This window comes from Suncus etruscus, chromosome 1 (assembly GCF_024139225.1).
Source record: "Suncus etruscus isolate mSunEtr1 chromosome 1, mSunEtr1.pri.cur, whole genome shotgun sequence".
In the NCBI taxonomy this organism is placed as follows: domain Eukaryota; kingdom Metazoa; phylum Chordata; class Mammalia; order Eulipotyphla; family Soricidae; genus Suncus; species Suncus etruscus.
The window spans coordinates 120,683,240-120,696,657 of record NC_064848.1 but is presented as its reverse complement, the minus strand read 5'-3'; the positions used below and the strand labels follow the sequence as shown (position 1 = coordinate 120,696,657).

The 13,418-nt window shown below is 38.6% G+C and overlaps 1 protein-coding gene across 1 annotated transcript in view; it reads left to right on the top strand.

The window, feature by feature from the left end:
• The window catches only part of DOCK4 (dedicator of cytokinesis 4), a 530,301-nt gene that overhangs the window by 487,495 nt on the left and 29,388 nt on the right, over nucleotides 1–13,418 (top strand). The window contains exons 40-42 of the mRNA XM_049782931.1: nucleotides 2,297–2,438; nucleotides 4,511–4,677; nucleotides 9,041–9,127. Of these exons, the coding sequence (XP_049638888.1) occupies nucleotides 2,297–2,438; nucleotides 4,511–4,677; nucleotides 9,041–9,127 (396 nt within the window). The remainder of the gene's footprint in view (nucleotides 1–2,296; nucleotides 2,439–4,510; nucleotides 4,678–9,040; nucleotides 9,128–13,418) is intronic.

The following is a 13,418-nucleotide window of genomic DNA, read 5'->3' as shown; positions in this document are numbered from 1 at the left end:
GGGCATCGGGGACCATGTGGGATACTAGGAATTGAACCCAGGTCAACTGTATACAAGGTAAACACCCTATTCATTTCATTTCAATTCATCATCCAACTCATGGGATTTGTATTTTAAACAGAACTCCACTTTTATGGTGACAAAATCAGTCATTAAAAAGGGGGATTAACAACTATAAGATGACATCAGTTAATCAAATAAATTTTGCTAAAGTGTAAATTAGAATAAGTCAATATCTATATCATGAGTCATTTAGAAACATTTCTAAATGGCATTGTCAGAATAAAAGAGAAGGGTTACCCTCTGTTGGTTTATAAAGTACACTACACCCTTCAGAATTACAATAGGCCTTTTTCTAAGAAATCAGATTCTAGTCTATGTTTTCATTTAGAAATAAATAAAAAATGTAAATTACCTTTATAGTTTAATCAACTAAAGAATGATTTTTAAAGTTAATAACTTAATCTTGTCTCACTAATTATATGATCTATTCTTCTATTTTTGTGTTTGTATGTTTTTGGGTCACACCCGACAGTGCTCAGGGGTTATTCCTGGCTCCATACTCCATGCTCAGAAATTGTTCCTGGCAGGCACAGGGGACCATATGGGATGCCGGGATTCGAACTGATGACCTTCTGCATGAAGGTCTTACCTCCATGCTATCTCTCCGGCCCCAGTATTCTTTTTTTAGTTAAAATTTTTTTAGGTACCATGGTTTACATGCTGTTAATTTGTATGGCTTCTTACATAAATCATTCCAGTAGCACACTTTCCACCACAGTGCCTGTTTCTCTCCATAGTTGTCCCAGTGTCCCTGTACCATTCTCTTTCCCCTCTACTCCTATCCCAGAATGAGCTTTCTTTTGAAAACCAGTTTCAGTTTCGGTTGTCTTAGTACATTTGTTTTCCCCTATTAAGTTTCTTTGTATTCCCTATATGAGAAAAATTATTTAGTGTCTGTTGCACTCTTAACTAATTTCACTCAATTTGATGCTCTTCAAATCTGCTCATGTAGCAGAAAATTACATTTGTCATGTTTTTCTTAAAGCTAACTAGTATTATGTATATGTACATAGTTTCTTATCTAGCCATCTATTCTGGAACAGTTGAGCTATTTACAGATTTGGGCTCTTGTAATGAACATAAGGGTGCAAATGTCTTTTCTGAATAGAGTTTTTTGGATAGATGGCAAGAAGTGAAATTGCTGGATCATATAGAGCCAAAAGTAACTAACCCCTGAGCACTGCTGGGTGTGACTCAAAAAACAAAACAAAAAAACAAACAAACAAAAAGTTTTCTATGCAAGCCAAATTGAAAACTGGAAAAAACAGATCAGCCTTCCTTTTCATGGAAGAAATGAAAATGGTAGCAATGAAAAGTGTTAAGGCTTATCTCTATGGCCTTTTTAGAAAGAATGTAATAAAACACCTTTTCAGAGTTGTCTTTACTTTCTTTTCCTCCAAATTACTTACTTAAGAGGCCAGAATCAGAGGATATTTAGCAAGGATTTGCATCCCTGGCACTTCATACAGTTTTACAACCCCAGCAGGTGTGATTCCTAAGCACAGGTTGGTGTGCCCCCCATAAAAAGAAATAGTCATGGGTAATTTATCTACTTAAGTTTTATATCCAGTTTGTAACAATAATCCTATTATTTGGGTTTTTTTTAATTTGGACACTACATTTATCTGTGCTCACAGTATACTCATAGCTCTGTACTCAGTTCTCTTCTGGCAGATCTTAGGGGATTTTATAGGGTGTCAGAGATTGAACCTGGGTCAGCCACATGCAAAACAAGTACATTATCTAGTATGATTTCTCTCCAGACCCTGAAAAATAACCTTTAACACACATGTTCATTAACATTTAGAGAAAGTATAATACTGTTGCACATTTGTGATCTGAGAATCAGATGCCTATTTGCATTGCAAGTAAGTAAATGGGAAAAAAGGAGGCATGATAGTGGATCTTATTAAAAGTCTTATTAAAAAGAGAAGACAAGGTCATGGACCAGTTATTGAGCACTTGGTTTGCATTGTAAGACTGTTGGTTCAATCCTTGGAATAATTGGTGTGTGTGTGCACGTGCTTAAGAAAAAGAAAAGAAAAATTAATGCAGAGAAAAACTCATAATATTGCACTGAAAGTTTAAATCTTGGGAGACTTTTACTACCTTCTGTGTATTTTTTGTTTTAGTCTATTGATTGAAGGCCTTGTTGAGTTACTGCCAGTGATTGCTTCTGTTTTTAACACACTCAGTTATATAGTCATAATCTCTTCTTTGGTTCCTCCTGCAGAATAAGGAGTTTGTATGTCGCGGGCATGACTACGAGAGACTGGAAGCATTCCAGCAAAGGATGCTGAATGAGTTCCCCCATGCCATCGCCATGCAGCACGCCAACCAGCCTGATGAAACCATCTTTCAGGCAGAGGCTCAGTGTATCCACACTCAGAAGGCCTTGAATCCTGTTAGGTCAATCCGCCACAAGCTGGGCATCATTTTCACATAGGCGTGTTCAGTTACAAAATTCTTCAATAGATGTAAACTTGGCACTCCTGATGAATAGAATCATTCTTTTTATAACCCATGGCAGCCAAAAAGAAATTTCTATGAAGTTCTGATAAAGACATTATTTCCTTTATATTAAAACTTGTTTGCATTTTCATCCTGCTATTAAAGCTCTTTTTAGCAGATACCCTTAGAATAGTTTTTCTCTGGCATTGCCTATGAAAACATATTTAGTTCAGGGGAGTAGTTTCCTTTCTGAATTCCTATTTCTTCCTAAAACTAATGAATTTAAACACCAGAAATTCCCATTGATAATTATGGATATCTTTTTCAAGTACAAATTAAAATGCCAGAGTAAGTAGTTACATTTAAAAAATAATTTACTATCCTTTGAATAAGACAAAAAAGAAGTTACATATGCAGTACAATTTCAAGAAAGCATCCTTCTTTGGATGAGAGTAGGAAGAAAATCTATAGTTACTGATATTTAAATTTTTTAAATATCAACTACAACAAAATGCTTTTCATTCAAGATTTGGTAGGTGGATAGCACAGATGTGGGAGGATTTTAAGTACAGTGTCACACAAGTCAGAATCAACACTGGCTCTGTTTTTGGTTATGATTGTGAGAATACCTATTTATTATTTTTTGAAGCAACTAAATCAAAGTGGCAAGAGAGACAGTACAGCAATAGGACATTGACTTGTATATGGTTGAACTTGGTTCAGTCTCTGACACCTTATAGAGTCCTCTGAGCCTCACCATGAGTAATTCCAGACTGCAGAGCCAGGAATAAACCTTGAGTACAACCATGTATAACACAAAAGCAAACAAACTAAATAAAAGCTTAAGAGATACTACAGCAGTAAGGTGCTTGCCTAGTACACAGACAACCTAGGCTCTCTGACATGCCATATGGTCCCCAAGCATCACCAGGAGTAAACCCTGAGTATTGCTGGGTAGAGCCAAAAATAAATAAATTATTAATTAAATAAAATTTAAAAAATTGAATGAAACAGGACCACATATGATATAAATATAAGATCATTATGTCTTCTGAACAAACTAAAGTGTGAATATAAGTATTGAAATAAATATAATATTACCACACACCTACATTCAAAATCAGTGATAAATGCATAGGTCATGGAAATTTTTTTTTTTTTTTTGGTTTTTGGGTCATACCCTGTGATGCTCAGGTGCTACTCCTGGCTCTGCACTCAGAAATTGCTCCTGGCAGGCTTGGGGGACCGTATGGAATGCCGAGATTTGAAACATCATCCTTCTGCATGCAAGGCAAAGGCCTTACCTCCATGTTATCTCTCCGGCCCCGGTCATGGAAATTTTTTAATTGAATTTTAAAATTCAAATTTAATTAAATTTGACATTTGAAATGTTTTCAGAATCACCTGCCTACAATTCTCTTTCGTTTATTGGATAAATGTATTGTCTAACACCTGAATTTTTGGATTCTTGGCCATTTTGACCCAAATGAAAACCAGTTGTCACCCTTCTTTCTTTTTTCTCCCCGTTCTTATGTCCCTTCCCTTCATTGTGTTGTTGCAATGACCTGGGATCAAACATCTGTTTGTGGTACTTGTACACTCAGTCATTGGTGCTCAACTGGGCTCATATTCCCTTAGTTGTACTGTTTGTGTTGTGCTCTCGAGTCTTAATTTCTTAGTTGTGATATTCGTGTGCAAACTTATCATATGGCCACACACCTGGTCTCAATGCCCATATATCTGTAGTTGTGATGCACATTGATCATTGACCATGGCTCATTTCATTGCAGCAATAGTAGTCTCAGATAGCAGAGCCACCAAAGCTTTGCTGAGTAGTTATCTGTGGGACTGGGGATCAAACTTAAGGCACAAGTTGGTGGCTCTACCCATGAGCCCTCCCTGAGCTTTGCACCCTTTTTTTAGTTATAGCTAAACTCAAGCTAGACTTCCTTGAAGTCTGCCAAGTTGGGTTCCCTCCTTGACTCTTCCATCCTAGATTTGCAGATCTATGCTGTGACTCCTATTCCAGAGAGCCAGGAGGTCCTGCAGAGAGAGGGTGTTCCAGACAACATCAAAAGTTTCTATAAAGTGAATCACATTTGGAAATTTCGCTATGACAGACCATTTCACAAAGGCACTAAAGATAAAGAGAATGAATTCAAGGTACAGTGTACTTTTTGCATGCTATTTTCTCAGACTGGAAGCTTCTTGGGGCAAGACTCTTGGTATTTAGTCAGAACAATCAAGCGATAGAATCAAAAGAAACCAGAAATCATTTAGCCTAGAGGTTCTAGGTTCATTTAACTTGGCATCAAAATGACATAGATACTCTTCAACTTAGCAGATTTCCGATCCACTTACCAAAGGCCCCGCACAGGAAGTCAAACGAGATAATAAAATTATCTTCCTTTGTGACGATTATAATGTCAGTGATCTGCAAACCAATTTTAATTTGGTTTGCCTGTGCTGGTCTTTTTCTCATTTATTCAGGTTATGCCAACTGTATACGAGAGAAAGTAGATACAGAGTGAAGAATAAAAAATGAACAGGTATAGGTTTGTAGGGTGGAGAACAGTTGGATAGAGTAGGCTAGCTCAATGGAAAAGTTCAATGCTATCTTCTGCTGCTTTCTGGTATTTGAAGTATGTATCATTAGAACTTCTGACGGGGTATTGGAGTGATAGTTTAGAGGTAAAGGCTCCTTATCGGCATGTGGGGGTACCATTATTAATCCCCAGTACCACATTTGCCTGAACATTGGGCAAGGTTGATTACTGAGTACTTTGGGATTTGCCCAAAAACAAAAAGGGAAATGCCAGAGTAAGAGCAAACAATGGTCTGTTTGCATGTTGTGTTTTCTGGGAAGTTACAACATGCCTTACTAATTCAGAGCTTTTGCATCAAAAAAGAGATAAAATTTTATGCAGGCCACTTCAGGAAAGGGGCAACATTGTCCCACAGTTAAATACTATTTTTTTTTTGACAACAACCTAGTAAAATAGAGTGTTTTCTCTCTAAACAAATAATGCAAATTTAACTTCTTATTTGTGGGGCTAGAACTGTAGCACAGTGATAAGGCATACCTTGCACGTGGCCAACACAAGACGAACTCCAGTTCGAATCCTGGCATCCCATATGGTCCCCCAAGCCTGCCAGGAGCAACTTCTCAGCACAGAGCCAGGAGTAAACCCTGAGCACTGCTGGGTTTGACCTCCCCCCCCCAAAATTAACATCTTATATGTTTCTATTGACTTAGCTACCTTCATCATAGAGAAATTCTCTCTGCATAAGCTAGATTCCTTCTCCTAACCTTATACCAAATGAAGGCTATTCATTCACCTAGCTAACTCGACCTGGGTCAGCTCCCATGTTCCCAGCAGTCACATCAGGAGCTATTCACAGCCAAGTTATCGCAAGGGGGTAGCTGTGTTAGTTTTGTAGCATTGATGGGACAGAGCTTGTAAAAGGTTAAATATCCAGGCAAAGAGGCTTAAAAATGCAGTCCTGGATGTTATTGGAAAGCTCCATGATCATTTTCTAGTTTTTAAGGCATTTTTGTTTTTCTGTTAGACATCCAAAAACCTATGTAAAGATAATTTATGCTATAGCTTTCGCTGGAAATGCTTGCTGTGGGTAGAAAGTTTCACAAGAGGCAGGCAAGTGACTTGAGGGAAGTCATAGCCTACCTACCAGTAGACCCAGCAGTCCTACACCCATCTCTTTTAGTACTTTCTACTACTCTCCATTTCATTGTACTTCTTAGTGGTCATCACTTTAACTGTTTATCAAATTACATGCCACAACACCCTTTGAAAAGACAAAAAAAGGTTTAGCTTTTTATTCCTACACTCAGAGCTCAGCTTCTGACTCTTAAATGTTCCTCTGAAAGTTTCAGCGACAGCCTACTTCCCCACCCTCCCCAGCTCTGCAAGCACTAAACTTTTTCCTCCATCTCTTGCCATGCCATTTCACAAACCTCTCCTCTCTGCAACTTCCACTTCCTGCTTGCCTGCCTGCTGCTCCCACTCTCCACCTGGCACACTCCTACTCACTCTTTAGAATTTCACTCGCCTGTCACCTTTGTGAGAAGAGTTATCCTCTTCCCATGGGATGGCATGTGCCTACTTCTGCCATTCCTGAGTGCCTGTGCATTCCTTCCCCTGTACCCTTACTCACCTGCTACTGTGGCTTCCCCTCCACCTCAGACACATCAGTGCCTGTTACAGAACCAGTGCTATATTTGTTTCATATTAGTGGCAAGTACAATGAAGTAGGTTCATTTGGGGTGTTCTAGTTGAAAATATGACACTATTTCAGGAATTTGGTAAAATGTATTAGTTTCTGGGGGATAGGCCATGCTTACATAAGAAAAATGAGGCATGAACACAGACACATGCTTGAAGAAAAGAGAACCCCATTAGCAGCAGTACTTCTTTGTGAAGGCAGTCATGTTTTCACCTTACCATAGGAGAATACTGAGGGAGCTCCAGCTCCTTAATTCACTTCAGTCTATGGGCTCAAAAAAGTTTGAATTCATTTCAAGCAGTGAAGTTTTATTTATTTATCAAAAGAGCATGTATCACATTGTTGACATAGTTGATTGTAATACATTTATTTCCAGATAAGTGAGAGAAAAATAAAATTTTAAAAAGTAATAATATAAAGGAAAAAATAGAAGAATAAGGAGGATAGAAAAAAAGTACAGGAACTGGAGTGGTGGCACAGCAGAAGAGCATTTGCCTTGGACACGGCTAACCTAGGACGAACTGTGGTTCAGTCTCCCGGCATGGTCTCATATGGTCTCCAAGCCAGGAGTGATTTCTGAGTGCAGAACCAGGAGTAACCCCTGAGCATCTCTGGGTATGGACCAAAAACAAAACAAAACAAAAAAAAGTGCAGCAACAAGTAAAATTGTGAACATTATTGTATCTCCAGTGAGGTCATTAAATTACTGTCAGAAGATTTAGTCAGCTCTTGTTGCTAGCTGACCATTCTGTATATTTCATTTGTTTCTGAACATTAAATGATTTCAGTTATACATTGCCATCTAAGCTGGTGTGCCCCTATTGGGATGACAGTATTAAACAAATGAAGTTTGTCAACTTGCCACATTTGCACCTTCACAGTCCAGGAAATCAAACCATTATTTCTGATACTATGGCTTTTATGGGTGTGGTTATGACTGCTAGATCTCCAGAAGTAAGAGATGGCGGGGTGGGGAACTCGAAGGGTGCCCACATTCCAAAAATGTCCTGATGATATCGAGTCAAATACCAGCATACCTAGAGTTTGATCAGATTGGTGTTTCTGCAAAGAATCATAGAGGAGTGGTGAGGCAGGGCCATTAGCAAAGCAGTGGTTATGGGTGACGGATGCAGCAGTAGTGGCTTCAGCAGGATGGGACTTGGCTCACCCACTTCCCTCAAGATTGCCATCTATCAGCTCTGTGGCCATTATATCCATAATTTTTCACAGTTTGGTTTATATCTCTTTTGAAAACAGAGTAAGACTGTGGATCTGGCCCAATACAAACATGGTGACTGAATTTGTAGGCATGATTATGGCTGCCAGGTCTCCCAGAAGGATGAGACAGAGAGTCATGAGGTACCCACACTCACTCCCAAAAAGTCCTAGCGATATCAGCTTAAATACTGGCATACCTGTAGTTTGGCTATATTTTTGCCTTTGCAGAGAGTCATAGAGGAGTGGTCTATTTATTTTTTAATAATTAATTTTAGTTTAGGCAAGATAGTTGTAATAACATTAACATGCATGATATCATGCACAAGGTTACAACACCTCACTATCTCCATCGTGCCTGCAACTCCCTAGTGCTGTCACCTCTCTTGAATGCAGTCTCCAGTTCTGCAGTGTATTTTCACCTATAGTTGGATTTACCAACTCTACAAGGACTTAAGATTTAGCTTTGAACAGGGCACATTGTTTCTTTGAGTTTTGGGATTCTCCCCTTTCAAATAGAAAGGTCAAGTTCTTTGGTTTCTTTAAGATTACGTTATTCTGGGTGGTGGGGAAAGGGAGCAGGGAGGGGGGACGAGAGATTACATTATTCTAATCCTGTGTTGACTAGTTGATACCCTTACCCCAGAAAGATAATACTAGCATAACCCTGATACTAGTTTTATTTAAAGAGTTTAAATAAACAGTTTAACAAACTGTTTAAATAAAGACAGCTTACATTGTTTTAGAGAAATAGTGAAGGAAATTTTAAAAATGGCTTGGTTTTATATGTTTTTAAGCTTACCATCTAAAGTTGATCACTTGTTCCACACAGAAGAATATTTTAGTTGATATACAATGGATTTCTTAGCATTATCATAGCTATTGCAGTATCTTACTGTGATAGCTTCATGAGGGAGAAGGGATTGCCATAGTGCTAAAATGTGTATATAAGAAAAGCTGACAGAAATAAGCAAAACTGCATAAAAAGCAAGAGTAAACATTAGTCATAGCTCAGTAGCTAGAAAGAAGGGCAACCTGAGGACTCGATTTGTTTTATATTTTGTAGAGTCTCTGGGTGGAGAGAACTTCATTATATTTGGTGCAGAGTTTACCTGGAATTTCCCGCTGGTTTGAAGTGGAAAAGCGTGAAGTGGTAAGGATCACAGTTTATTTTCAAGTACTTTCTTATCACAGTTGTTCATTTGGAGTCATGCTATCTATGAATTGCTTCTGTTTTTGACTCAAAGTCCCTGAAGACACTAGTAATTTGCTGAATTTTATGACAGTGATATCTTTCTCCAAGGCATGAAGGGGACCATTATTTTATTCTGGTCCAGCCAATGGGATTCCTCAAAGAATTAACAGAAGCTTGAAAACAACTCAGTCTTATTTAATTTAATTTAATTTTGTTTTAGTTGAGGTTACCTTTATGATTTTAATGTGTAAAGGGATTGGACCTTTACCACCACTAAAGTGCCCAAGACCTTCCATCATTGTCCTAATGTAACTTCTAGACAACCTCTTCTTCCTTCCTTGTTAGGCAATTTCTCTTTTATAATCCAGGGCCAAGAGTTTGTCATCATTTAGTATTAGCTGCTCCCTTGTTGAATTTCTCTATGTACCACCAAGTTAGCTCAGGTTTTTGAGATAAGAGACTTGAAATTCTAGTTTCCCTTTGTCTGTCTAGCTGCTGTGTATGATCTCCTGTGCTTACGATGTGCCTTGCCTGTACAAGAAAGTTACCTACAGTATCTCATGCTATCATTACCATATCAGAGCTACAAGGTGTAGAGGACCAAGTGACAGCCCAGCATGTTGGGCATTTGCCTTCCATGCAGCTGAACCAAATTCAAATTCTGACATCCCATATGGTCCCCCAAGCCTGCCAGGAGTGGTTTCTGAGCACAGAGTCAGAAGTAACCCCTGAGCACTGTTGAGTGTGGCCCAAAACAAAACAAAAAATCTACAAGGTATATTATATGTGTGTTGTTGTTGGGAGGAGGTTGAGCTAAGTGTGGCAATCAATGTTCTGGGACTATTCCTGACTCTGTGCTTAGGTGGTCACTCCTGGAGGTACTCAAGGGACCATATATACTGCTGGGAATTGAACTTGTCTCAGCTATGTACAAAGCCAGTGCCTTAACCCCTGTGCTACCTCTCTGGACCAAAAAGGTCTCTATGTATGTTTCTATTTTTCTAAGTTTTAAGAAGAGCTTCAGTCTCTTAATCAGATCAACAGAAGGTGCTGTTGAAAATGGGTAGATTCAAGTCCCACTTTTACAGACTTCCAAACCACTTTACATTTATCTCCTCTGGCCTGGAGTTCTTTCTAAGAATTTGAGGCTAGTGCAGAGTCTCAGTGTGATGGTGGTTGCACAGTAGGTCTAGAGAGTATACTGATGTTGGGATGTCAGTCACATCACATGCTCCTGGAAAACAGAGTGTCATTAAGAGAATGTGTAAACAACAGCCTCAAGTATACTCTGGGCTGTAAAACACTCTGGAACTCCAAAATACAACTTTGGGGAGGAAAGAGAACAGTGGCCCAAAGCAACCACTTTCAGGTGAGACTGTTCCCAGCCACCTATGCTACAGTTCCAGCTGATGGTGGCTGGGTGTCCCTTTTTCTCCCTTGGGGCTTCCATTCTTGTTAAACCAGTCCAAAGATTAGAGTGTTGTGACAGAAAATGGGCCAGTAGTGAAATCATTATTTAATGATTTATTTAATCTTTAAGCTAAAGTTTCCTCTGAGAGTAAAAGCAACTCCTGGCCCAACTGTTTCCCAAGAACAAGTCATCCTACCTGAAATCTCCCTAAACTTGGAACCCAAGCTCAGTTTATTATGTTCAGTTAAGCTAAGAGTGGAACGGACATTTTATTCTGCTTTGTCAATATATTCTCAGGGCCTCTAAACAACATGAGGCCGAATGTTAGCATCAGTGTGCTTGATGTTCTGCTTTGGGCTGAGTGAGGGGCTCAGAGCTGCTTGTGGCCATTATCTCTACTGGTAGAAGAGGAGAGACTGCTAACCCCAGTGCTTCCTGCTGAGTGGCTGAGCCCAACCCACAGATATGTTCTGAGTCAGGCATCCTGCATTAATGAGTCAGAGCCTTGGAGCTATTTAGCATCCAGAGTGTTAAATTCTGGAAGGTCTTACTTTAAAATATCATACATACACTCCCCACTAATAAAATGTAGCCTGTTGCTAATGTTTAGCACTGCTAAATACAGCCTTTCAAAATCAGCTGCCTACTTTATTAGAATATGCACTCTTATATTTTGTCAAACAGAATATCTAAGTGGGCTACTTTGTTCTCAGAGCACAGCCCACTCCTACCAACCTGTATCTTTTTTATTCCCTCCTTCTATTAAAATTGTTGGCTTTCTGCTTTCATTCTAGTGTAGAAGGATTGGAATGTCAGGACATATATTAGACACCCAGCAAATAGATGCTAAATAGAATGTGAAATCCTTGTGTACAAAGCAAGAATCAAAAAGAAATGGAAAACCAAAACGTCTTATATAATTTGACACCAAGATTCAAATTAATGATAAGCCTACATTACCTGCTTGATTATATGAAATACCAGTTATGATCTTTATTTCAGTGTGATTATTCAACTTTTATTAGATAAATATTAATTTATTTGATTGAAGGGACCTTCCCCAGACCTTGCCTGTAAATTACTTAAATTATATAATATGCTTTTTGGTACATTATGTATTTTCAAAATTTTGAAACACACAGTACTAAAGGTTTGGAATAAAATGTGAGCTGCTAGTCTCTAAATTTTAGCCCAATAATGCATTATTTATTTCTTTTAAAAATAATAGTTTATGTGATATGGTACCAATACAATACAGTATATGGATTGACATACAAAGTCACTGCACCTTCACCACTACCAGACTGCTCATGACCCTCTGTCATCTCAGGTCCAATTGTCATTTACAAAACTCAGATTATCAAACAGTGGGAGGAAAGATGGGTATAATGATAATTGGACAAGAAGTAATAGAAATATTAGAGGATTTTGGGCACTTGGGCAATGGTGGGTGTAATTTGTAATTTGTATGTCAGTGCCATAAATGTTAACTTTCTTATAACTATCTTACATAATTTAAAACTTTTTTTTTACTTTTTTTTGCTTGTTTCTGTACTTCATTTTTTTATTTAAATAATATTTTTTAAACACCTTGATTACAAACATGATTGTGGTTGGGTTCCAGTTATGTAAAGGACACCCCCCATCACCAGTGCAATATTCCCATCACAAATGTCCCAAATATCCCTCCGCCCTATCCGCCCCCACCTGTACTCTAGACAGGCTTTCTATTTCCCTCATACACTCTCATTGTTAGGATAGTTCACAATGTAGTTATTTCTCTAACTAAACTCATCACTCTTTATGGTGAGGTTTATAAAGTGAGCTGTAACTTCCAGCCCTCCTCTCTTGTCTCTGAAAATTATTGCAAGATGGTCTCACTCATCTAGGTTTTTTTTTTTTTTTTTTGGTTTTTGGGCCACACCCGGTGGTGCTCAGGGGTTACTCCTGGCTGTCTGCTCAGAAATAGCTCCTGGCAGGCACGGGGGACCATATTGGACACTGGATTCGAACCAACCACCTTTGGTCCTGGATCGGCTGCTTGCAAGGCAAACGCCGCTGTGCTATCTCTCCGGGCCCTCATCTGTGGTTTTTAAGAAAAATGAAAGACATTCTTGCAATAATTTTCATAATATAAAATATTGTCTATTCCTTGTGTATATCTTTATTTCACAATGAGATCACTAAGTATTTATTCTTCAACAAAAGCAATTTCTTTTTTTTTTTTAAAAGCAACTTCTTGAAATGCTTCCTCAATAATTTTTTTTGTTGTATTCAAAGCATCTCTCCTCCCTTATCCCTCCCCCAGTCATTTTAAGAAAGTGAATAAAAGTTAGGCAAGATTTTAGTTCAATAAATAGTACAATTGGTAACATTGCACACAGCTGACCAGAGTTTAATCCTTGACACCACATATGGTCTTCCAAACCTCACCAGGGATGATCCCTGAGTGGAGGCCCAGGAGTACGTCCTGAGCACCTCCAGGTATGGCCCCAAAAATGAAATAATAAATTTAAAAAATATTAAAAATAAAAATAATTAAAGAGGGGGCCAAGGCAATAGCACAACAGGTATGATGTTTGCCTTGCATGTGGCTACCCAGGTTTGTTCCTTGGCATCCCATATGGTCCCCAAGCACTACCAAGAAAATGCACAGAGCCAGCAGTAAGTCCCGAGAAACACCAGGTGTGGCCCCAAAACAAAACAAAAATTAAGAGTTTTTTAAACCATGAAGTGGAAAATGCTATGACTTTTGAATTCCAGTTAAGGGTCATAAGAATATTATTTTAGCTCACATCATATACATCAGAAAATTGTGGAAGTCCAGCGAGATCATAC